A 25,367-nucleotide genomic window follows, 5' to 3' on the forward strand; every position below is an offset into this window, starting at 1 on the left:
CTTAATGGCTCAAAAAGGCAGTATGCAGCATGTAAACCAGACAGTTCTCTCAGACATCCCTGGTGACTCACTATTTTCCAAGGGGGAGCTCTCACTAGTGATATACGGATGGGGAAAGTTCATTACAGCACCATTTCATAGGAGATTTTTGTGAGGTAGATTGAAAACGCTATCCCAAGCCCAGGTGATTGGTTGAATTACACAATGTGACAAGATTTCATCACATCATTTCAAACATACATTTCACCGTGGTAGGATCAGATATTTATGTGGTGAAGCCAACATTTTCAGGTAGTGTTGTCAAAGGCCGGAATCACCAAGCTGCTGTGAGTTTTCCAGGCTGTATGGCCATGTCCTAGAAGCATTCTCTCTTGACGTTTCACCCACATCTGTTGCAGGTAACTTCCGAGGATGCCTGCCATAGATATGGACAAAACCTTAGAAGAGAATGCTTCTAGGATATGGCCATACAGCCCGGAAAACTCACAGCAATCCAATTTCCAGGTAGATTCAGTCCTCTCCAATCCATGTCTCTCCACATGAGAACGGTCACAAGAATCTTGTTTAAAAATACAACTAAGCTTTTATTCAGTTTTTGCAATTTCCCCCACAACAGTCTAAACCGCAAGTTAAGTGACATAGTGGAACTCCGCTGGAACTCTGTGGCAAACCATCCCTCCAACTAGTTTGCCACATGGAGATAGTTCTGGTTCTATGCAGAATCACTCTCTATTTTACAGGTGAGAACTGGGCCTAAGAAAAACAAGGAGTGTGAGTGTTTGAATGTAACAAAATGTGTTGCCCTTAAAAAAAGAAAGGCAGACATCTTGAGGCGTCAATGACAGCATCAAGATAAATGGAATGCCTCTAACTTGCTAAAAGCGGGAATATGCCGTTCGCGGCTGAGACTGGGGCAGCTGTGGTGGCTGTGATGACTGTTGTCCTTGCTGCTGCTGAAGTCGGATTTGCTGTGAGTACGGATCTTCAAGTGACTTAATCAACAGAGTGGTTTTGGGCCCCGTCTTCCATATAATGCCATTGAGATCTCTAACAGAAGACTCCACTGTGATACAATGAGTGCCAACAAGGATGAAGTTCAAGAGGAACTGTGTGCTGAAGTAATCATTGTGGGGCTCAACCATCTGCTCCATCTCATTTGTCAAACCATCAAGGGGCATCTGAAATATGAAACATCAGGACAATAACTTACAATGTGTCTCTAAAGAAGACTTCAGTTGCCACACAGGATGTTGGTTGCTCAGACAACATTACAATTTCCTGAAAAGGATTACATACAGCGATATGCTACATCTTCCATTTAGCCAAAATGCAATTATCAAAAACTGCTCAGCTGTCAGTGTCTATATCTAAAACCCAGCGTTTGGGAACCACCAACTGGTCATGACAAGGGATCAGCGTTCTCTCAATGGAATACATTTGTTTCCCATTGCAACACAGCTGTGTGATCTCAGCAGAGGACAATGCTAGGACATTTCAGCAGCACTGCCAAAACAGCAACTGAAGAAAAGAATTATCTGTTGCATCAGCCCTTACTTCCAAGATGCATTCCTTCTCCCAAGTAAATAATATACTGGGTCCGGGGGGGGGGGGGGGGCATTTCCCATGAAGATTGGACATGAGATCATGACTTGGTATTTTATATGGTTTTCAATCTGTTTGATTGATTGATATGTGTTTAAATTGTTTCTTTACTTAGATTGTTTATATTTTGATGAGATGTGTTTTACTGTCTGCCTGTGTGGCATTGAAGTTTTGTCAGATATGTGAGCTGCCTTGAGTCCCCTTCAGGGTCAAGAAAGGCAGGGAAGAAATGAAGTAAATAAATGTGATCTGCAGCATCTACATCAACTCCTATTCAAGAGTTTGACTTTCCAATGATGCAACATTCCCAGAGAAGCTTGCACACACAGTAAAACAAAGGAAGAAAAATCTTGCTAGCCAACAAGTTAAAGAAGATCAGAGATCCATATTCTCATGCATTTCAGACAGCATAACTATGGACAATTTATGACTCTATTCTTCATCTTACCTTGTAGTCTTGCCCAGATTTGGTCTGCAGTGTCGAAGACACATTTAGGCAGATAGATTGAATTTTGCGGAAAAGCCCTGGTTTGGAGCCGTGCTGAACCACTCCTTCTACTTTTAAGGCCAGTTGTTGGTTATTCTGAACAACAATAGGTTCAGCAGGGTTACGTGGAGATGGGGACAAAGCAAGCTGAAACAGATCAAGATTCATATTTAATAAGTTGTTTGTTTCTTTTTAAAATATTACATTTCATTCAAGGAAACAGATGCTCATTCGCAAACTGATCTGACTGGTTCAAAATCTACCTGCATTCATCTGACTTTCCACTGTACTTCTCCATATAAGAATTAAGATAAGTGAAATGAGAATTAATTTCACTAACTGTATGCAACTTTTTAAAGTATTCCATGATGTATCTGCCTTGTCACTGAATCACCCATTTTGTTAACAAAAGTGACTTATATTATATGATTGTACAACAGGATTGTCTATACCAGTGGTTCCCAACCTTTTTTTTTTTTTTTTTTTTTTTACCAGGGACCACTCTCCAACGTTAGTACCAAAAGGATTAGAATCAGTTTTTGGTCAACTTTAGATTCAGTTTGGTTATTTAGGGTGCCGATTCAGAAAATTGCATTGGATAGACCACATCAGCTCTAGTTTCTGATACTGAACATATGCTATCCAGTAGTCACCATCTGCTTGCCCATAGAAAACCATATTTAATAAGCTTCAGCACTGTAAGAGGGATTCGCGAGACTAGTTGCTTTCATTGCAACGGTGCAGTAACATTGAGGCCATGGACCATATTTTAGTTCTTGGAGACCACTGGCGGTCCACGGACAACAGGATGGGAGCCATGGGTCTATACTCTATAAGGTCTCCTGTGTTTTTAGTGCTCTTGATTTTTTCATTAATGTTTGTGCTAGTACAAATTGGCCACAGGTGATTAGGTCAAGAGAACAATACATGGCTACATTTATGAAATGCAGAAAGTATTTTTAAAGGACTGTGATTATTCCACAACTGCTTCCCTGATTTGCAACCTGGAATGTTTCCACGTTATAGTAGTTTTCCACTTAATTCTGCTGTATTTGTGAAACAGTGAGCAATGAAAACATCTTACATCTACTATCTAAGCATGAGATAGTTCATTTAACTTTTAAAAGACAGGGTTTCTAGCCAGCTGTGTTTTAAAAAGGGAAAGGTTTGTTAGTCCAGAATGCATGGGAGTGGAGAGGAGATTGCCAAGAAGGGGGTGGGGGTACGCATGCTGTCTGCCCACAATCTTTGTGGGCATAGATATATACTCTCTGTAGCAGTGGGGTGCAAATGACCCATATCCACAGTTTACTCCCTGAGCAAAGTTGTAGCATTCAGAGGCACATCATACTTGCAGTGGCCTTTTTAACCTAACCACCAGGGACAATGGTGCGTGTTTACACTTGTGTGCATTATGCAGCTTGCTCTGTCCATGTTTGGGGCCATAAAGCAGTGGTTCTCAACCTGTGGGTCCCCAGATGTTTTGGCCTTCAACTCCCAGAAATCCTAACAGCTGGTAAACTGGATGAGAACCACTGCCTTAAAGCAATACCCTGGAATAAAGACAGAGAAGAACAATTCATACATTGCTATAATTGTATATGAAAGTAACTCTAGTCATCCCAACTGGAGGAAAGTGCACTGGGCATGAATGTTGCAACAATCTGCAATCTTCTGGTAAGCCCTCTTGCTTGTTAAGAACCCTTAACTTTTTACTCCAACAGCTGTTAAGTATATATACTTCAGCAACTTCAAACACATTAACTCAGCTGTTATTTACACAGTCAACTGATTAAAAGAAGGGAGTCCGAAACTTGGTATGCCTGCTCCAAAGAGAAAATGTAGTGCAGCTGTTCCCAACCAGATTAGCGCTCAATCAAAACATAAAATACACATATTCCATAAATTGAATGTATTTAATCCGCATCTTTTAAATATCTATAAGTCTAAGAGTAAGGTTGTCCTGTTTGTTATTACACACCAATGACATCCTGCTACAATCCACAACTCTATGATTATAAGAAAACTATTCAAGGCATTGAGTTGTTGTGTTTTCCAGGATGGATGGCCATGTTCCAGAAGCATTCTCTCCTGACATTTTGCCTCCATCTATGGCAGCCATCCTCAGAGGTTGCGAGGTCTCACACCCTCTGAGGATGCCTGCCATAGATGCAGGCAAAATGTCAGGAGAGAATGCTTCTGGAACATGGCTAAACAGCCAGAAAACACACAACAACCCAGTGATTCCAGCCATGAACGCCTTCGACAATACATATTCAAGGCATTATCTGAGAATTTAATTTCTGTTTCTTCATAATACAGCACTTGAACACAGTATATCTTCTGTACAGTCAGAATCACCACACAACTGTAGTATCTGTATGTGACATGTGCAAATCAAAAACATGAATCTTTAGATTCAAGCAACTAAGAAAATATGCAATCTGGTACCACTGTGCATAGATAGACTGGTTCTTTTCAATATTAATTAGTATAGAAGATCTTTCTATTTATTTAGAAGCCTAACTACTTTATAGGAAGGATAGGAGGCTAAAGGCATAATAGCATTTGAAGCAGTGTTGAACCAAACAGACAGTCAATAAAACCAACCATTAAAACAGGACAGGAAAAATCGAGCAATAAAATAGACCACAAGAGTTTAAAGAGTACATTAATGAGTATCAAAATATGTCAAACCATCAAATTTAATTGCGTAAAAAAGGTAAAAATTCACAGGCTCCACCCAGCTTGGTAATGCCACCAAAGTTTTGAAGTGACCAGCATTAAGTGGAAATGAACAATGAGCACAGACTCCCTTCAGGCATTTCTTTCAGAAATATGACTGTAGAAATGAGCACATCTGTACATCATACACCTATACAACTTGAATATTACTTTTGTGCAACACCAACATTATTTTTCTTCTTAATTATGAGTTACTAGCCATCCCCTGCCACGTGTTGCTGTGTCCCAGTCTGTGTATATGTGTATATGTGTGTTTGCGTGCGTGTGTGTATATGTATGTATGTGTGTGTGTGTGGTTTTGTGCATGCGTTGTAATGTAATTTTGGGGTGTTTTTTTTTTTTGCTTTTTAAATCTCTTTTGCTGTGTTTTTCAGTGTTTTTATGAGTGATGGTCACTTGTTGGCCTGATTGGTATATTGTGTCCAAATCTGAGGTCAATTTGTCCAGTGTTTTTTGACTTACGTTAATCCCACTAATGAACAATACATTTTTATTTATATAGATGGGTGTCACTTTGGGAGGGCAGCAAAATTATAGCATTGATCCCAAATAAGAATTCTCCTCCCAAATTAAATTTCCCTTCAGTTGCCAAAACATTGTTTAATACAGAAAGGGGGAAGCAATTATAATGGAATGTGAAGATTTCTGGATTTGAGAAGTTGGGAGGAGACATGATTGCCATGTAAAATATGTGAAAGGGTGTCATAAGGAAGAGAGAGCAGGTTTGTTTTCTGCTGCCCGTGATACTAGGACACAGAGCAATGGGTTAAAATTACAGGAAAAGAGATTCCACCTGATCAATAGGAAGAATTTCCTGACTGTACGAGCTGTGCAACAGTCGAACTCTTTGCCTCAGATTGTGGTGGATGCTCCTTCCTTGGAAATTATTAAATAGAGGTTGGATGGCAATCTGTCAGGGATACTTTGATTGTGCTTTTCCTGCATGGCAGGGGATTGGACTAGATGGTCCGTGTGGTCTCTTCCAATTCTATGATTCTATGAATGATTTTAACATCTGACTATTTGCTAGGAGACTGAAGGACAATTTCATGGGGGAAAGAGGGGAAAATTCCTATCAGGGAGGCATTCAGGCAGAACTTCAACTACACCTATTACTACTTCAGGTTGTTGTAATAATAAAAAACTTTATTTATACCCCACCACCATCTCCCCGATGGGGACTCGGACTGGCTTACATGAGGCCAAGCCCAAACAACAAATTACAATAGAGTTGGTCTATGTGATTATGTAATTTATTTAATATCACTGTTATTGTTATGTAATAGGATTTTATATTGTTGGGTTATATTGTTGTTATTGATACTGTTGGCATTGAATTACTGCCTGTGTTAGCTACCCTGAGTCCCCCCTCGGGGGTGAGAAGGGCGGGGTAGAAATGGCGTAAATAAATAAATAAATAAATAAATACCGAAAACATGAACAATAAACATCATAATTACATAAAACATGTGAATACATAACAATATAAAATTACAATAAGCACAATCACAATGACAATGGGCAGACTACATGTAATGATTAAAATAAAAACTAATTAAAACTAATTAAAAACTCGGGTGAGATAAAAGAGAGACAGATTATTTGTGGAGGAGGGCCCATTATAGTGGGGGTTGTGTAGACCAGTGATAAGTTTTTCGGGTTGTATGGTCATGTTCTAGAAGCATTCTCTCCTGACGTTTCGCCTGCATCTGTGGCAAGCATCCTCAGAGGTTGTGAGGTTGCCTTCGAGAATACATATTACTACTTCACTTTACTACTTAGTCATTTGTCCAGTTTTCAGCTCCATCTTCTTTTTCTACTCTTGCCCACCTCCTTTGCAATCCCCATGAATGCTGTATCATCAAGCACCTAGCTCTATGAAAGTCCAGCCAACCAGCCACAATAGTTTCCATCTAAGAGGAAAAAAGCTGCATGGGGTTATTGCTTATGGCCATTAATTTCCCCAGTCTTAAAAAAGCCAGAAGAAAAATAAAGAAAAACTATAGAAAATAATCGAAGGGTGTGTCTGTTGCTATCCAAACCTGTTTAGAGCAGCGGTACAGAGTTAATCCAACGGAAATGCTCCTTCTCCCCATGCTGCTCCCTGCCCCATATGGCAAAACATATGCATACCCTGTTTTGTTCAACCCTTGCTGTGAACTGGCACAATACAGCTAGAGTAATATTGCTAGGCTGTAAGAACACAATAGGTTTGTCGCCACTATCCTTCCATGTCTTACAGAATCAAGATGGCTGGGCAATATGTTTCTTCCAGACGAAGTAAGTGTTTTGAAAAGCAATGAGAACTTAAATGGCAGTGGAAGTGCAAGACACAATCTTCCACACACCTGTCAGAAAACTGATGTAGTTCCCTCATAGGAGTAGCAGGCTGCACTTCATAGGCAAGGACAGAATTGCTCCTTCACATATTCTTTGCAAAGAGAAATTCATGTGAGGAAGAAGTTACAACTAGGTACAAGTTTTGAATTAACATATCTGCACGGAAGATAATAAAATGTAATGGATATTATTTCTGGATGCTAATAGCTTGGAACAGTTGCTTCAGGTTTGTTTTTAAAATAGTTTTATAGCTCAAGATCCCCTTCCTTTAGTTATGAATCAGGAAGATATCATGGTAACATATTCACTTGCAGACAATAAGGAACTAAATATGTTCAATGTGGCGTCGAAGGCTTTCATGGCCAGAATTACTGAGTTGCTGTGAGTTTTCTGGGCTGCATGGCCACGTTCCAGAAGCTTTCCTGATGTTTCACCCACATCTATGACAGGCATCCTTAGAGGTTGTGAAGTTTGTTGGAAACAAAGAAAGTGGGGTTTTTTATCTGTGGAAAGTCCAGGGTGGGAGAAAGAACTCTTGTCTGTTTGAGGCAAGTGTGTATGCTGCAATTGATGAACCTGGACACAGCATATTATTTGAGAACACAGAAATCCTGGACCACTCTAACAACTACCATGTCAGACTACACAGAGAAACCATTGAAATCTACAAGCATGTGGACAATTTGAACAAAAAGGAGGAAATCATGAAAATGAACAAAATCTGGTTATCAGTATTTTAAAAAACCTCTAAAATCAGGACAGTAAATAAAAAACATTCAAAATGGGAATTCCAGACAAGAAATAACCAGGGCCAGTTAATCACCTCCCAAAAAAGGATTCCCCCAGGCAGGAACCAGCCGAGCCTTGAAGCTGCAAGTCTATTCAATGCTAATCAAGGTGATCAATTGCAGCATTCGCACTTGCCTCAAACAGACAAGAGTTCTTTCTCCCACCCTGGACATTCCACAGATTTATAAACAGAGCTCACAACCCCCAAGGATACCCTCAGGAGAGAATGCTTCTAGAACATGGCCATACAGCCTGGAAAACTCACAGCAACCCGGTAACTAGACAGTTGGATCACTAGTTTTCCTACTCTTTCACCTGCCTGTCACTACATGGATTTTGAAGTATAATTTATTTTCTTTAACTGTAGTTCAAATCTAGTGCGAGCACAGCTTACCTTAATGCTAGTTGACTGCAGCTTCTGGAAAAAATACCTCTGAAACGACAAGGGAACTTTCAGCAAGGCAATGACTGCGCTGCATAGACAAGCCGTGTGCTGGAACAAAACAATGCCAAGTCAGATCAGACTTAATCCTTTTTATTGCAGGGATAGGAAGCAGCACACATTTTAGGGGTTATCGCCACAGTTGCTGGCACTTAAAAAACTAAGACAAACCACCATGAAGATTATGGAAGATACCGAGATTGCAAAGCTCCCCAGTAAATCCAGTTGCCTTCCGGTACAGCTTTCAGATAATTTGGGAGATAGCCCAATATTGTTCTTTCCTCTGAACTTTTCCTAGGTATGTAATGTTATCATTAAATTACAGGACAAAAAAGTAAAAGCTGATTTCTGGGATTTTTAAATATTTCGTGGGGGTCTGACATCATCAAGAGGCAAATGTGCAGCCACACATGGCAGTCCAAAAGGAAGGGTTGACAAGGAGTGAAGTAACATCAGGTGTTCTTAGAAAGTGAAAAAAACTGAACAGGAAACTTGGAGGAAATTCTAAAACTTTTCGGAGAACAGTCATGCAATATGTGGTGAGGAGTGCTCCTGTGACTCTAGTGGCCAGAGGAAATGAACATAATTTATTATTTGTTTACTTACTGTATTTCTATACCGCTTTGCTCATCTCAGGGGGGGCACTTGAAATAGTTTACAACATAATGGCAAAATTCAATGCCTAACATACATATAAAATCTAAACAATGAACATATAACCATGCATTAAAATCAGTAAGACCATTAACCTAAAAAATAAACATTTAAATATGAAGGCATAGAATTAAAACATCTAATATAAACATTAAAATCACATGATCCAGACTTCTAGATAACACCAATGGCCTATCAAGTTTAGTATGAAACTTCTCATTCTGGGCAACCAGATGCCAATGGAAAAGCCTACTTATAGGATGCTTTGCTACATTGCATGCTTGTGCTCAAGCACTATTTTAATTTTTCTGCAGACATTCACATGACTACAAAATTTGCCTGTTTCTGTGCTCAAAGTGTACAAAAGTTACCAAAATCCTGTTTTGTTTTCAAAGAGAGCAAATAGAAATCAACACTGGAAGCCCTAGTTCCAAGACAAGGCAGTAGAATAAGCTCACTCAAACAAAAGAACATTATTCTCCACCTTGCATTGGAGTTAAAGCCAATGGCATGTGCGTTCTTCAATGACCGGGCTCAATAAGGGACACTCTGCCCTGGTCAAAAGTAATACTGAAACACCATCACCTTTAACAAGTAAACTCAAGATGGTGTTTAGCGAGCTTCCACAGATGGTTCCTGCTTGGCAGCCATCATAGCAGCACATTTTGCTCAGTGAATTCTGGATTACACCTGAGTAAATATTTGTGAATCAGTTCAATGCAAAGGGCCAAGCACTGCTCTCTACCTTCGTACAGTTTCAGGAAATGAATTGCAGATTACTTCTGATTTGTCACTTCTAAAGTTACGCTGCCAATATGAAATCCAAGTCATAAAAACTAATACACTCTCAGAACAAAAGAAATCACTTTCTTTCTGGACATTAAAAAGCCATTCTGTCATGAAAAACCAGCAGATCTGACTTCTTGACATAAGGAAATGTACAAGACCAGTATTTAGAAGCCTTGAAGGCAGGACAGCTATTACTTGCCATGTACGACACAGGGGTATATTTTCTGTTCAGTGATTCCACTTCCTCCAACACGTGACTGAATACGGACATCATTCTTCTTTCATATTCGCTTGTAGCATGCGCCATTCCTGCAGAACCATATTCCTGAAAGCTAAAAAAGAAATTAATGCCAATGTATATCTTCTCGAACCTGCCATCAGAGCCTTGGGTATTTCTACACACCACTTTAATCCTCCTGGTTGGAAGAAAAGACAGAATAAATAGTGGTATTAAAAAAATATTATTAGGTGGTGCCATTTTGCCAGGTTGTCTTTTGATCTGCCCATTCCACTTCTGAGTCTGTTCATCGACTTCAAAGTTGCCCATTCTTGGTTTGCTCCTGGAGGAAGACCCTCATGTTATCTGCAAGGACCTATCTTTTTTTTTCTAGGTGTGCCACCTTGCATAATAATAGCAAGAGGATGGAAAGGAAATGATTGCTCTACATTAGATCACTTAAAATAGGACAATTTACTCAAATAGGACAATTGAGTCCCCCTAGGGGTGAGAAAAGCGGTATATAAATACTGTAAATAAATAATAAATATAAAAATTGACCTCTCAAATGAACAAGAATTTCTAAAACACAGTTCCTTATTCTGCACATTAATGAATATAATAATAATAATAATCTTTATTTATATCCTACCCCCTTCTCCACAGACTTGGGATGGCTTACAGCAAAACAAACAAATACAATAAATATAACACAAACAATAATCACATATCAATTAATAAAACAATATAGAACAATACTATAAACATAAATAAATAATTTTAAAGACTATAAAACCCTCTAAAACCAGTATGTAAGGCCATTTAAAACTAGTAATTCCTATGACCAGAGTATCCAGGCTATAAATTACAGTTCTAATAACTATTAAAAATCCTGTCCAATAGGATGGCTTATACTTTTAGTCATTATTAAAGGCCTGCTGAAACAGCAAAGGTTTCAGTTCCTTCCTGAATGTTATAAGGGTGGATGCTTGTCTGATTTCCCTGGGGAGGGCATGAAAACAGTGAAGTGACATGATCTCCGAAAGTTTGAATAAGTCCATGGAATGGACATCACTGGTTGTTTTTTGCTGTTAAATACATCAACTTAAAAGTTTACTTGCAACTTTGATTTTTATTTTTCTATGGACAATATTGACTCTAAAAACCAAATACATGTTGCTGTATGTGGAAAATAAACAGTATCCACATCTATGGTAAACATGACATCTCAAGGAATCAGCACAGCCTACTTCAACAGCTTCCACAATGTAACAAACATCTTCTGAACCATAGCTTTTAACATAATGATAAAATCAATTGCGCTATTCAGATCAACATGTTTAATTTACACATTCCCAGTCCTTTTAATGTTTCCTGAAATGCGCCACCAAATCTAATTTGCATCTCAATTTTCAATACCCTGAAACCAAAATAATTATTTATTTACTATATTTATATCCCGCCTTTCTCGACCCCGAAGGGGACTCATGGCAGCTCCTGAACATAATGTGCATCAGCAAAAAGTGTGCTCTTTGTAATTTGGCCAAAAAAAGCTGTGCATCACTGTTGCTGCCTACTTAGAATTCCTTAATTATAAACAAAAGTGTTAGAACACCACAGTTTCCAGCAATGGAAAAGAAAACCTTGGGTGTATTTATGCTGTAGAATGAATCCACTTTAATTGCCTTGGTGTAATGCTATGGGATCTTGAGGGCTGTAGCTTTACATCTTGAGCCTTCTCTGCCAAAGAATGCAGATGCCTCACCAAACTACAAATCCCAGGATCCCATAGCACTGAGCCGTGGCCACTTAATTAGACATGACATCCCTTGAAGAAAAGCTCCAGGAGCAATTTCCCCTTTTGCTTTGGCTCAGCACTAAGATTATTGTATGATGCAAAATTAGTTTGCACCCCAATTTTGGCAAGGTTATTTAGCCAAAAATAGGTAAGCACTAGATTCAAGTAACTATGGTAATATTTCCATAAAGATTTCTCTATATGTGTCTTGCTCTCTGGACACATGTGGAGACATGTGCATGGCAGTTGTTTGTGTACCACATTTAGCAATGAACTGAATCCAAGAGAAGCACTACTTAAAAGACAGCATGTGTGTTCTGTTTTACAACTACAACCCAGCAGTGACACATGCACGACATCTGTTTATATTGTATTTGCTATGCTGGCAAAAGGACAATGTCAATTCTGCAAAATCCATCCATTGTGAGTTGTAACTTGTTAGTAACACAGCACAAGAACCTCCCTTTCTCACCTCCTTCCTGGGAGAAAAGGGAAACATTTGGACTGTAGAGCAGAATAAAAACACTGCTGCTTCTGTTCCTCCAAATGTATTAATGTACACATACTGTATGTATGTATGTTGTATATGTATGTTAGTGTATATATATATGAATGAGAATGAAAGAGAGAGAAGAAATACTCTGAATTTTGTAGGCCTGAGGATGACACAGGAAAGGGATAATTGGAAATACAAACTACGGCTGGTGAGAAAATTAAGCCAATGTCAATCCTATGTATCCATCCATCAGCCTGTTTTTTTCATTCAACTGGACATAAAGCCTCAATATAATTACAGTGTAAAAATATGTCCTATTTGCAAACTCACTGCAAAGCAGCAAAAATTAGAAACATGGTGGGTGGGTAGATGAAACCAGAAGAATCATTCCAGGAGAAAGATGGGAGATATATTAAATCAATCAATCAATCAATCTTTGGATTGAAACCAAGGACATTATTAGGGAACATTGCAAAAAGACACTATCTGCAGCTAAAAAGAAAGAAAAGCCTCAATGGATGACAAGTGAGACTCCTCAGGCCATTAAGGGCAAACAAGAAGCAAACCATCTCGTCTTTACTAATAATATAATATAGTATATTGTATATACATATAATATTTATAATATTATAATATAATATAATACTAGAAATGATAATACAATATTATAATAATAATTATATATTTACATTACATGTAATATTACTAATAATATTACAATATAATGGTATAGTGCAATATAGAAATATATAATACTGATATTGTACTATGCTAATAATACAATATATTGTATGAAAATATATCTTGTAAGCCTCTCTGAGTCCCCTTCGGGGCAAGAAGGGCGGCATATAAATGCTGCAAATAAATAAATAAACAAGCAAACAGGAGAAGTGACAGACAGAATGCAACAGTTCAGCTATTTTAAAAAGAAAAAGAACCATTATAACATTAGGTGCAGTTAAAATAATGGGGGGAAAGAAGAACTAGGCCCCCTTCTACAAGATCAGAGAAACTATGGCTGCATTCAAACCAAGAGTAGGGATGTTATATGACTAACAGAGGGATACATTATATGACGACGGCAAAATAAAGAAATGATGAAAGGAATACATGGAACTTTAGTATACAAAATAAAGTTCTATAACTAAAAATTGTAGGGGCTGCATTATTTGGGGTTGCAGTGGGGTGGCTCCATTTTCTCCTTTAAACCACAGTTAGGATTAATTAATGAGGAAGAACTTCCTAACTGTGAGAGCTGTTCAGCACTGGAGTGTGGTGGAGGCTCCTTCTTTGGAGGCTTTTAAACAGAGGCTAGATGGCCATCTGTTGGGGGTGCTTTGAATGTGATTTCCCTGTTTCTTGGCAGGGGATTGAACTGGATGGCCCATGAGGTCTCTTCCAACTCTTATGATCTATTATTCTAATCAGCTTCAGACCAGGGTGAATAACAAGCTGCAGGTGATTGAAAGCTAACATTTTGATTGCCTCTTCACAGCAATACCGAAGAAAAGGAAAGTAGAGATTCTGAAGCTCATTTACATGACATTAAATTCTTAGGGCTTTTATGAAGTTTGTGTGTTGGTACATTTTGAGATTTCCATGTTAAAGTGAGCTGTTATGAGGCCACAATATTTTTTCCCCAGTTTTTAATCTCAAAGGATCTGATCAAGCACCTGTTATAGCAGAAGAAATCAGAACAGGCCCAAGGGGATATTTTATTAGTGCTAGCCTTATATTGGCAACATCCCCAGTGTAACTGCAACCATATGAATAAAAGTGCACAAGAGATTAATTATCTTGTTCATTTAGGGAACTGAAACAGCTAAGGAGGAAATCACACAATATTCAATATGCAGAGAGATCTTGCAGCACCTTTGAGATGAAGAGCAAGAATTTGGTTAAATGGCCATTAGAAAAAATGTTGGTAATAAGGGGCTGAAGAAAGTATGTTTGCATCACACTTACCTTGCAGAGTCAGGATCTAAGATCAGGGCTTCAATTGCATGTGATATCAACAAGCAACTCTGCTGTTGTCTGGTGTAAAGTTAAAGGTTAACACATAAAATATGTGAAGTCTGCTTCATATTGTACATAATGCAATACCCATGAGTTATTATAATTAAAGGTCTTAATTACAGGGTGGTGACAGGGAGATGATAGTTCACTGTGAATTTGAGTTCAGCAATACAAGTGTTTACTTTCACTCTTACCCTCTGGCACGGTTGGGCAAAGAACAAAGGTAGGCTCTACTTCCTGCTGTAAACTAACTTCAGTTTATTATGACTTATAAACTGTCCCAAATTGTATTAATTTAAAGTATGGGTTACGGAACCAATCCAAGACAAAACTGTCGATTCTCATCATGACTCATTTGCAAAGAACATAATTTCAATTCCAGGAGCATTCTCTCCTGACATTTTGCCCACATATATAGCAGGCATCCTCAGAGGTTGTGAGGTCTGTTGGAAACTTGCGAGGATGCCTGCCATAGATGTGGACGAAACATCAGGAGAGAATGCTTCTGGAACATGGCCATACAGTCCGGAAAACTCACAGCAACCCAGTGATTCTGGCCATGAAAGCCTTTGACAACACGTGATTTCAATTAACCACAATTTGCCTGTTTCTGACCCAGTAACAAATTGAAGTTGAACTGAACCAGCAAGATGACCATAGTTTTTCAGTGTTAGAACAATGCTGTTATGTGGTGCCAAGCATCTTGACTACCCTATGCACACATGGCAGTAAGATTTAGTCAGTTCTGGGCTCTTTGATTTATATTGCATACGTCATGGGAGATTAAAGAAAAGAAGGGAAAATCACATTTGTTATGCACAGATAAAGCAGTGTAAGCTGTAACTGAGATCTAGGGGAAAGTAAAGTTGTTTCTCATCACCTGTGAAAGACCCTGAAAGGGTCTGGTGAATAGTTCAGAGAATGTGTTTAGGAACATTGGCTGCAGCCTGGAGCAAACATGTGCACATGCATGCAACTGGTACTTCAGGTGCAGTAACAGCTCTCAGTGCCAAAGAAAGAGGACAGTAGATCATTCGTTCAGAACTAGGAAAACTTACTTTTTGGACTACAGTAGTAGTTCTCAACCTGTGAATTCCCAGATGTTTTGGTCTTCAACTCCCAGAAATCCTTACAGCTGGTAAACTGGCTAGGATTTCTGGGTGTTGTAGGCCAAAACAACTGGGGACTTGCAGGTTGAGAACCACTGGACTAAGCTCCCAGAAACTTCCAAGGGGTTCCATAACTTTTTGAAGTTTTTCACATAAGCCTCTTAAACAAAAAGAAAAGTGGAAGAGGTAAACAGATTCTTGCTGGGGTTTTTTACATAGCTCTTTGCCAAGCAAAATCCAAAACCAATTCCATATGAAATTCTTCTTTTGTGATGGAAAAAAGGTTTCAGGTTGAATACCTTGAACAAAGAAGGGAAAAGTCTTGGGGAGAATGATGGGGGAAATCCTCTCTCTCTGACACTTTAAAAAGCCATAAATAATTGATGGCTGGAATTGAGTGGACTTTGCCAAATTAGATAGAGTAATATTTGATTTAGTAAGAAGAATTTGACAAAATATCTGACTCTGCTTTTTAAAAGGGAACTGGTATGTGAAAACTATGTTATGTTTGAACCCCAGGTTCTGTGCCCTCCTGAACTTCCCTAATAAATCCTTCATTTGAAGCTACATCCCTTTGAGGAAAATCACAGGGCATTTTAAACTGCAGGATACAGCTCCACATTCCTCAGAGTTGCTGAGTCTGCATCAAAGGATGATTGATAGAGATCTCCGTATCTGGCAGCTAAGTTGCGGAATTCTTCCATGGAGAGCTTCATCTGTGGTTTGGGTGGAGAGAGGTACAGGCGGAGAAAAATAAATCACTGCTCATGACTCATTAGATAGACTGCAGAACAAAGTGGAGAAAAGCTATTACAACTCTCCGCTATGCCATTCTCTCTCTGCCCATTTTCTAAAACTAATTTTGGGTCATAAAGACAAAAGATCACACATGCACCCCTGATTTAAGTCTTCAGTTCCCTAGTCTAATTGGCAAGGCTCTGGTGTAGATACCATCTCATCTGTCCTGGGAGGAATGACTCTATAACTCCACTTTTCCAGCCTCACCTAAATCTTGTTGAATTTCCCTGCCTTCTGTATTTCCAATCTCCACCAGTCATACAAATGGACATAGTAGAGGCTCTTAGCAGGCTGGTCAGAATCCAGTTAGAACTCACTGTTTGTGTTTCAGATTAATTTGCTCTCTTCGTAGGTACTTCTGTTTTGAATCTTGCCAAGTTTAGTTTCCTCTTCTCTATTGATTTGTTCTTAAGCTTCTGTCCTTACTATACAATCCATGTCTTGCCTTGCTTTCTGAACCATTTCCAACAATTCCTGTACCTACCTGCATTTCTCAAGTATTTCTTAGAAGCAGGTTTTTTCCCTTCTTCTATAGAATATTCTCCCCATACTTGACTAGACCTATTCTAGCCTTTAAAAGGCTGGTGCATGCCACTGAACTCTGCCAGAGATTTGTAATCTGGAGATTGAAGTGCTTTTCAAAAATTCTGCCCTGTTTCTTCTATTATTAATTTGTTCAAATGTCAGGACTTGTTCATGCATTTTTAAAGATTGTGTTATGGTTACTACCACTCTTCCTTGTGTACTGAATTGCAGGGTAAAGGTAAAGGTTTCCAATTGACATTAAGTCTAGTCATGTCCAACTTTAGGATGTGATGCTCATCTCCATTTCCAAGCCAAAGAGCCAGCGCTGTCCATAGATGCCTCCTAGGTCATGTGGCCAGCATGACTGCATGGAGTGCCGTTACCTTCCCACCGGAGCGGTACCTATTGATCTATTCACATTTGCATGTTTCTGAATTGCTAGGTTGGCAGAAGCTTGGGCTAACAGCGGACCTCACTCCACTCCCCAGATTAGAACCACCAACCTTCTGGTCAGTAAGTTCAGCAGCTCAGCGGTTTAACACGCTGCGCCCCGAATGCTCTGAGAAGCAGCATACAATATCAATATATCATTTTTGTACATTTCGGAGTGTTCTACGGGAATTTAAACACAAATATATAATAACTAATACATAGGTTATCACTGATATTTTTATTTATTTTAAATCAATACAAAGCTACTGGCTAGGATTCTTTTAGCAAATCAACCAGTGTAACAGGGAGATAAATAGATCAGGGGGATAAAAATTAGCCTTTAACCTGGCCAATTTATTTCAGTATGAACCTTTGTGAAATATAAAGAAGGAAAGGCTTCATGAAAAGACAGATAACTGCTTTAAACAGCTCATTCCAACAGTGGTGTCAATGAAAATAATTAACATTGTTTACATTGTGATTTGTTTTGTTTTTTTGTCTACATGTGTACCCAGACTTCTTTCACCTGTGGATTATTGCTACTTCCCTGCTGTTATCCCACTATAAAGCTAGATAGTAAGATCAATATTATATGTACAGATGACCTTTACTATCCTAACAATTGACTGCAAAAGGAATCTCATATTCCGCTAATAAACTATTCAGCGACTTCCCGTATCTTAGAACACCACAAAGACAGCAAAATCAGAGGAGAGGACCTACCTGGTTGGAGATCCGTCCACACCGTTGGAGGTCGCTACCTGAGGCCATGGCAATTGTTGTGGCAATGGCAGGTGGTGGACTAGTCTTCAGGCTGTTGCAGGTGCAGATGAGCTGAGAAAAGGCCTGGAGAAGATCAATCCGGAGTTTGACAAATCCACACTGGAAGCTCAAAGGGTTAAGTGGGGTGCTGGCAGCCTGAGGAATAAGGCATAGGTGAAATATGACTTGGAGGCAGATAATTGGATGGAAAGCAAATCTTTCAGTAAATGCCCATCTTTCAATAGTTCAGAAGTAATTTGTATATGTAACCCTATTGGGCCTAGACCAACCATGATGTTAAATTTTCAAAAATGTTCAACAAGACCAAGGATTTCCACAAGTGCCCAAGGCTGTTTGAGACTTTCCCAAAAATGTTTTGTTGACATAATATAATGTGGCCACTGCCTTATCTCAAGCAAAAAGAAAAATAAATGATACATTTTTCAGTGTACAGCCTAAGCAATATGTAATTAGGTGCAGAAGGTCTGAAGGACAGAGAAGAGTGGGATACATACCATTATGGCCGGGCTTTGGTGCAGCTAGTTAATAGCCAGCTGCATTAAATCAGTAGTGACCGAGAGGTCATGAGTTCGACGTCAGCCCAGATCGGAGTAAGCTCCTGACCATTAATAGGCTAGCTTGCTGTTGACCTATGCAGCCTGAAAGACAGCTGCATCTGTCAAGTAGGAAATTTAGGTACCACTTTATGAGGGGAGGCTCATTTAACTAATTTACGACACCATAAAACCTTCCAGAAGCGTGCAGAAGAATGAGGAAGTACTCTATCAAAGGACCCGGTGTCACAAATGGACGGTGAAGCAGCAGCTCCCCAGGCCGGAACTGAGCATACCCTCATAAAGCCGGAAAAAGCTGGAATGTTAAATTGCCCCTTTTTCTGACTATATACATTGTATGTCTAAACGACATTATTTATTTATTTATTTATTTATTTATTTACTGTATTTGTATACCACCTTTCTCAGCCAATTGGCGACTCAAGGCGGTTTCCAACGAATCAGTATACATAAAACATAATATAGATAAAAAACATTAAACAGTATAAGACATCACAAAAGCAATAAAAACAACATTGAATGTTTGCCATGTATATGTGCATTGTAATCTGCCCTGAGTCCCCTTGTTGATGAGAAGGGCGGAATAAATAAATAAATAAATAATATAGTGGTGCTGTGTATTTGCGAAGGATTGTCAGGAAGCCCTTAAGGATTTATTTAAGTTTATTTCTTGAATGTATATCCAGCCTTTCACTCAAGATTGACCTCAGAATCTTTAAGGTAGTTGTAGACTTCTCTGGGTATGTAGCTACATAGCTCTGTTTCTTGTTTTCTGTTGTTTTTTGTTTTCATTTTTTTGCAGCAGTGTTTTCTCAATTAATGCATTTGCTAGAGTTGTGCTGATGCTGGGAACTGAGCTAATAAACAGTCAAAGAGCAAAGCCAAAGACACAAAAAACAGTCAAATCACTATTTGCCCAGTGAGAGTAACAAATTAAAAGACTGTCTTTTCAAGGCTTCATAAAAACACGTCACATGCCTCCAGCTCCCAGAAGCCCTAGCCAGCTTGTTCAATGGTCAGGAATTCTGGGTGCTGAAGTCCAAAACACTGGAGGGCCACAGTTTGAAGAGACCTACTCTAGGTCCTCCAGTCCAACTCTACGTTCAACTTCCAGAAGCAGACTATAGAATTGTGTCAGGGACCTTGACATGCTTTGAAAAACCTTACCAATCAAATCAATGAATCACCAAATCCACAGAAGTTAAACTTGCAAATGTGGAGAACTACAATTTTTAAATTTCCTAAGTATTTCACTTTTCCTCCAAGGTTAGGGCACAAGACCAAACCTGTGAGACAGTTAAACTGTGACTAGCTTCAAGGTCACTTCTTAGACTCTAGGATGAGAAGGAATTAGATCCCAAATTTCAATTGCCCAAATGCAATACTCTCTTATTTCCTAAAGCCATTTCACGGCAAAGTGGTAGACTTGGCATTTCTCACATTTGCAATGAATTATGAGAGAATAATGTTATATAAGATGCTGAAACTAAGCCTCCAGCGCATTAAATGTCAATGATATGCAAATTGTGTTGTTCATGCATCCAAAATATAAAGTATACACAACTCCTTATAAATATATTCCTAATGTCACAAGAAAAGTTAGCTTCTCTTGCTTAAAGGTTTCCTATATGCTGAAAATAGCTCCACTTCAGCAAATGCAGCATTTGATTAAATGTGGTAAACAAGAGAAGGAAGCTATTTTATAGACAGGAAGTTTGCCACTTGGCAGGTTATTACAGGAGGAATCAGAAACTGCTCAAATTGCAGCCAAGATTGGTATTGCTCGTACTTGCCCTCCTCTGTGCCACTTTGAAATAAAATAATAATAATGCAGGCATCAGAACAGTCCTCCCCAAAACTAGTTATTTCTACTTGATACGAGTACTTGAATAAACTATTTAAATTACCAATGACATGACTGCTTGAGTAAAATTAGTTACTGTCCCTTTGCTCAGTTTATTAACAACCACACTACTAAGCAGATATGCTGAATGCTGAAACAAATAACATCATTGCTAAAAAGTGTCTGGTCCTGGAATTGGTTGCAACTGTGGAGTGTATCTAGTTGAGGCTAAGGCTAACCCTTTACTATACCGACTTCCAAGTTCTTTCTGAAGATAACTCCTTGTGCTGATGATGACCACAAAAACCATGACTGGCTGAGATAGCAGTATCTGAAGAACTTCCCTGATTACTGATATTATGCTTGAAGGCCCTCTTGTGTGTCCCAAGCACCCCAGTAGCATGCTTATTTGGAACAAAGGCTAAGGTTTTTTTGGTATTACATTTCAGCTTCATTCTCATTCTTCTCCCCTAGAAAGACAGCTCTTCTCTGAGGCAAGAGGTACCACTAACCCATTATGATGTAAATCTGCCACCAAGTTTGACATGATTTTCTCAGAGGTTCCCAAATCTATGTTAGCAATGCTTATCAAAATGAGTCACAAATGGAAGTGGGGGAAATTTACCTCCTTGTCTGAGTCAGATCGGGGTTTCCTCACTTATTAGACTTTAAACAAATATGTATTGCTCTGGTATTGAAAGTGGTCTGGGCTCTAAGTTTGGAAACTGAAAAGCACTAGGACTGGCTGAAGTCATCAGAAGAGAAGTTGCAATGATTTGTTGATCCCATGTCTTAAACTGGCACTACTGTTTGGGATTTTCTTTGGCAACTCTTGTGCCTAGAGAAAAGGGCTCTGATTGGAATGGATACAATAATGGAAGATACGGCAGGGGTTTGTTTTTTTAAAAAAAACTTCTTGGCTGGTGACCTGGCTGAGATACCTCAGACTGGGAAACCAAGGCCTCTCTTTCTGTCAGGTCTCTTTCTGGTGACCTAATGATGATCCTTAGTATCAGAAGAAAAGGCCTCCCCTCCCCACATGTCCATGTCAACTGGGTTAGCCCCTCCACCTAGCTTAAACCTATGAACCATCACGATTAAGATCATCTGAGAAGACCCTGCTCTTGGTCCTGCCTCCGCTGCAGGCGCGTCTGGTGGGAATGAGAGACAGAGTCTTCTCAGTGGTGGCCGAGGGGCTGTGGAACACCCTCCCCATTGATATTAGAGCAGCTCCCTCCCTCCTGGCCTTCAGAAGGAAAGTGAAAACCTGGCTCTGGGGTCAAGCCTTTGGAGACTAATCTATAGTGCAATATTAGTCTCAAAATATGTACAACTGATCTTTGGAATGGCCCTGGATTACGATTGATTTTAATAGTGAAGACAATGTTTTATATGTCTTTATATGTTTTAACGTGCATTTAATTTTAATTTTAATTTCAATTTTAATTTAAGTGTATTCTGTTTGTTGTCCAAAGGCATTGAATAGTTGCCATATGTAAAGCCCCCTTGAGTCCCCTTCGGGTAGAGAAAGGCGGGATACAAATAGAGTAAATAAAATAATAATTAATAATCCCTGGGCAATAAAGTGATCTACGCTGTTGGCTGCAAAGCCGCATGCTACTGGACTTGAAGAAGGGGAGAAGGAGCAGTTATTTACCTTTTCATTCTCTCATTGGCATGAGTGAATCTGCTGCAGTGATAATTTCTTGGCATATAATAGCTCAGAACCACGCTGCTAGTTTGGGGGGCCCTTTCCTTGAGGTGGAGAATGCTCATTTTCTCATCATTCTCTCCAAAGCCACTTCCCTTATTGACCACTGGTCCATTTCTGGTTGGTAGGTGACAGCACTTGGATGCATTAGCATCCTCACTCCTATACTCCCATTCCTTTTTTCTGAGCTCCCAGTAGAGATTTCTGATCTCCCACCACAGATGGGGAAACTGATTTGGAGCGGAGAGATAGAGATGCTGGGAAGGCCAGAGATGCTTTTAAAAGTTTAGAGGGCGAGACTGAAGGTGCTTTCTTTTATAAAAGAAGAGAAAGCTAAGAACAGGTAAAGAGAAGAATGGTGAAAAATATATGGAAGGGCTGGAGCAGATGCAACAATGAAGCAGAGTAAAAGAAAATCATGTCTATTGGCGCAGTAAGTAATAAAAAGACTGACTTTGTAAGGACAGCTACCCTATCTTTGAATGCTGAAAAGTCTTTTCTTTTTCCTGCTTCTTTGAGAGAGTGGTAGAAGATACCTAAACCTATGGGCTGTTCCTCACTTTTCTGCTGGGACGGAAAATGACACTCACCGTTAAGGATGCTATTCCTTTGTGATAAGATTTTAGCGATTCAGCAATGCAAGAGAGTGCTGAACTGTAATCATCCTCTTGCAGCCCAGTTAAGCATTGCTCTGCATTGGAGAACTCCTTCAAACTGTTCAGCCAAAAGTAGAAGTGTTCCGAAGCAACCTGAGTCAGCAAGCTTTGATAGAGCTCTCTAGCCATGCCGTGGTTACCCTACAACGGAAACAAGAGATTGTAACTGAAAGACCACAAGCCTCTCTGTATTTACCAAAACAACAGAATAGTAATGAATACAGACTGAAATAAAGGGGAGGAGGTTAAAATCAATCTTGCAATGAATAAACTCAAGGTTTTTAAAACTTGGTCAGAGTGTCTTCCTCCCTGCCCTATATTTGTTAAGAAATATGCTCCAACTAACCATCGCCATGAGTCAATATACTGTAATGGCTTGAATTTTGGATTAGGACACTGGAAGATCAGGATTGGATTTTCTGCTTGACCATGGAGTCCCACTGGGTAATCTTACACAAGCCACACGCTCTCAGTCAGAGGAAGGCAAGAAAAATCCCGCTTTGGATCTCCATAAATCAGAACAGACTTGAAGACACACAACAACAACCAATGCCAAACCGCAATCTTTTAATGTTTAGCCACCATGGCCACCATTCTGGCTGCAAGTGATGTGAACAGTAATCCATCCAAAGTTCAAGAATAATGTTTCCTGAACCCCATACAGGCCATCTCCATACATGTACACAAACTATAATCTCTCATTCCATATTTTCAACTTCAAGAGCCACAACAAAGTTTAATTTTGAAACTGCAGGAATATATTTGATATTTCTGAAGAATACTTGCCCTATTCTTTAGTAATAAAGCCCAGACTGAGAATTCAACAAGTTTTGCAACTTTTTGGTTGTAACTTAAGTGACTGTCTTACCAATATCTAATTGTTTATTCTATTAGGCCAATATGACTCTAAACCAGTATTTCTCAAATACTGCTCCTCCAGGTGTTTTGGACTTCAGCTCCCAGAAATCCCAGCCAATTTACCAATTTTAAGGAATTGTGGGAGCTGAAGTCCAAAACATCTGGGAGAACGCAGTTTAAGAAATTTTGCTCTAAACATTATGCCAATTAACAATAATGTTTCTTCTTCCCACACTTCATTGCAAAGTCATGAATTCATCACTTGAAGTCAGTTTATTTTACATGCTTTTACACACAGCAGGCAAGACTGAAACAGGGGACTGAAACGTTCCTGTCCTGCAGTTGAGTGCCTGCAATCTCTGCTGAGTGAAGTTGTTGCCACAGTTGTCAGCAGGATATAAAAAATCTGTAAGGCCGTATCCACTTCACTGACAATTAGTTGTATTAAGAAAACCCATTTCAAACTATAAGTGAAGATAGCTCATTAGGTTCTAATGCAGTGTTTAAGGACTAAATGTTATTATTAACTCTTATTTTAGGACACACATGCTTGGTTGATTCAAGCCTGTAATGCAGTGCTATTTATGCCATCTGTTGTGGAGGACCAACAGGGTTTTCCCTCCAATGTGTGAGGGATTGACATATTTGTGCCCACTGACAATAACGGTTTCCTTCTTTCTGTAAATTCTTCAGGGACCAGCAGCCAATGGCTTGGAGACCAACACTGGTTCATGCACCATCAAATACTTTGGGTGTTGCTGACATAATGCAGACACGCTGTGGTCCAAACTGACATCAAAACTTTGAGAATTAGACCCCTGATCAAGAGCCTGCGTGCCCTAGAACAAGAAGCAGTGTTTTCTGGTTCCACGGTTTTATGGTGCTTTGCTTTGCCCATCCCATCAGGTGTTTCTCCCGGTCCAAGGAGCTCTGGGGCTTGAAATTCTTGGTATGACAGTACATGTTGATCAAAGGAAAACACATCTCCTCTCTCATTATCCTAGTTTAACAGCACATGCATTCTCTCTGATGGAGAAAGGTTATAGCCTGAGGCACAGGCAGGAAGTGCAGCAGTTCCAAATCTTAAGTTTCTGATTGGCTGCAGCAAACCACACAAGATCTGAACAAGAGATATGTAGATATAAGGAAACAAGTTTCCAAAAATATACTCAGGCATGAGCTACAGTTTAATTTTATTTTTTTCCTTACAGTAAATGGGAACCTATCAAGTATAGAGCCATAAATCACTGAATACCAAAGTAAGGATTATCTATGCCAATTTCCATGTATGGTTATGAAAGCTAAACAGTGAAGACAGATAGGAAGAAAACCAACTCATGTAAAATGTGGTGCTGGTGAAGAATTCTATGGATACCATGGACTGTTACAAAGAGAAATGAATGGTTCCTAGAGCAAATCAAGTCTGAACTCTCAAAATCTGGACATATCATGAAAAGATGAGACTCATTAGAAAATACAAAAATGCATGGCAAGATAGAAGATTCAGGAAAAGAGGAAAGACCCCATTATATATGGACTGACTAGTCAAGGAATCTATAGCCTTGGGATTGTGGGATCTATTATAACAGGGCAACTTAGAGTTATCTAATTGACAGGATCATCATAAATCAAATTTGACTTGATTGTAAAGTAAAGATTTCCCCTTGAAATTAAGTATAGACATGTCCGACTCTGAGAGGTGGTACTAATCTTGATTTCTAAG

The 25,367-nt window shown here is 39.2% G+C and overlaps 1 protein-coding gene across 1 annotated transcript in view; it reads right to left on the bottom strand.

Moving 5' to 3' along the window:
• Positions 1 to 560: 560 nt before the first annotated feature.
• INTS7 (integrator complex subunit 7) overlaps positions 561 to 25,367 on the bottom strand; it is a 48,830-nt gene continuing 24,023 nt past the window's right edge. Inside the window, exons 13-20 of the mRNA XM_060754314.2 lie at positions 22,721 to 22,927; positions 17,963 to 18,157; positions 16,097 to 16,200; positions 14,325 to 14,393; positions 10,048 to 10,180; positions 8,358 to 8,456; positions 2,051 to 2,236; positions 561 to 1,178 (exon numbers count right to left, since the gene is read on the bottom strand). Of these exons, the coding sequence (XP_060610297.2) occupies positions 876 to 1,178; positions 2,051 to 2,236; positions 8,358 to 8,456; positions 10,048 to 10,180; positions 14,325 to 14,393; positions 16,097 to 16,200; positions 17,963 to 18,157; positions 22,721 to 22,927 (1,296 nt within the window). The 3' untranslated portion in view covers positions 561 to 875. The remainder of the gene's footprint in view (positions 1,179 to 2,050; positions 2,237 to 8,357; positions 8,457 to 10,047; positions 10,181 to 14,324; positions 14,394 to 16,096; positions 16,201 to 17,962; positions 18,158 to 22,720; positions 22,928 to 25,367) is intronic.

The sequence above is a fragment of the Anolis sagrei genome, chromosome 1 (genome assembly GCF_037176765.1).
Source record: "Anolis sagrei isolate rAnoSag1 chromosome 1, rAnoSag1.mat, whole genome shotgun sequence".
NCBI classification, from domain to species: domain Eukaryota; kingdom Metazoa; phylum Chordata; class Lepidosauria; order Squamata; family Dactyloidae; genus Anolis; species Anolis sagrei.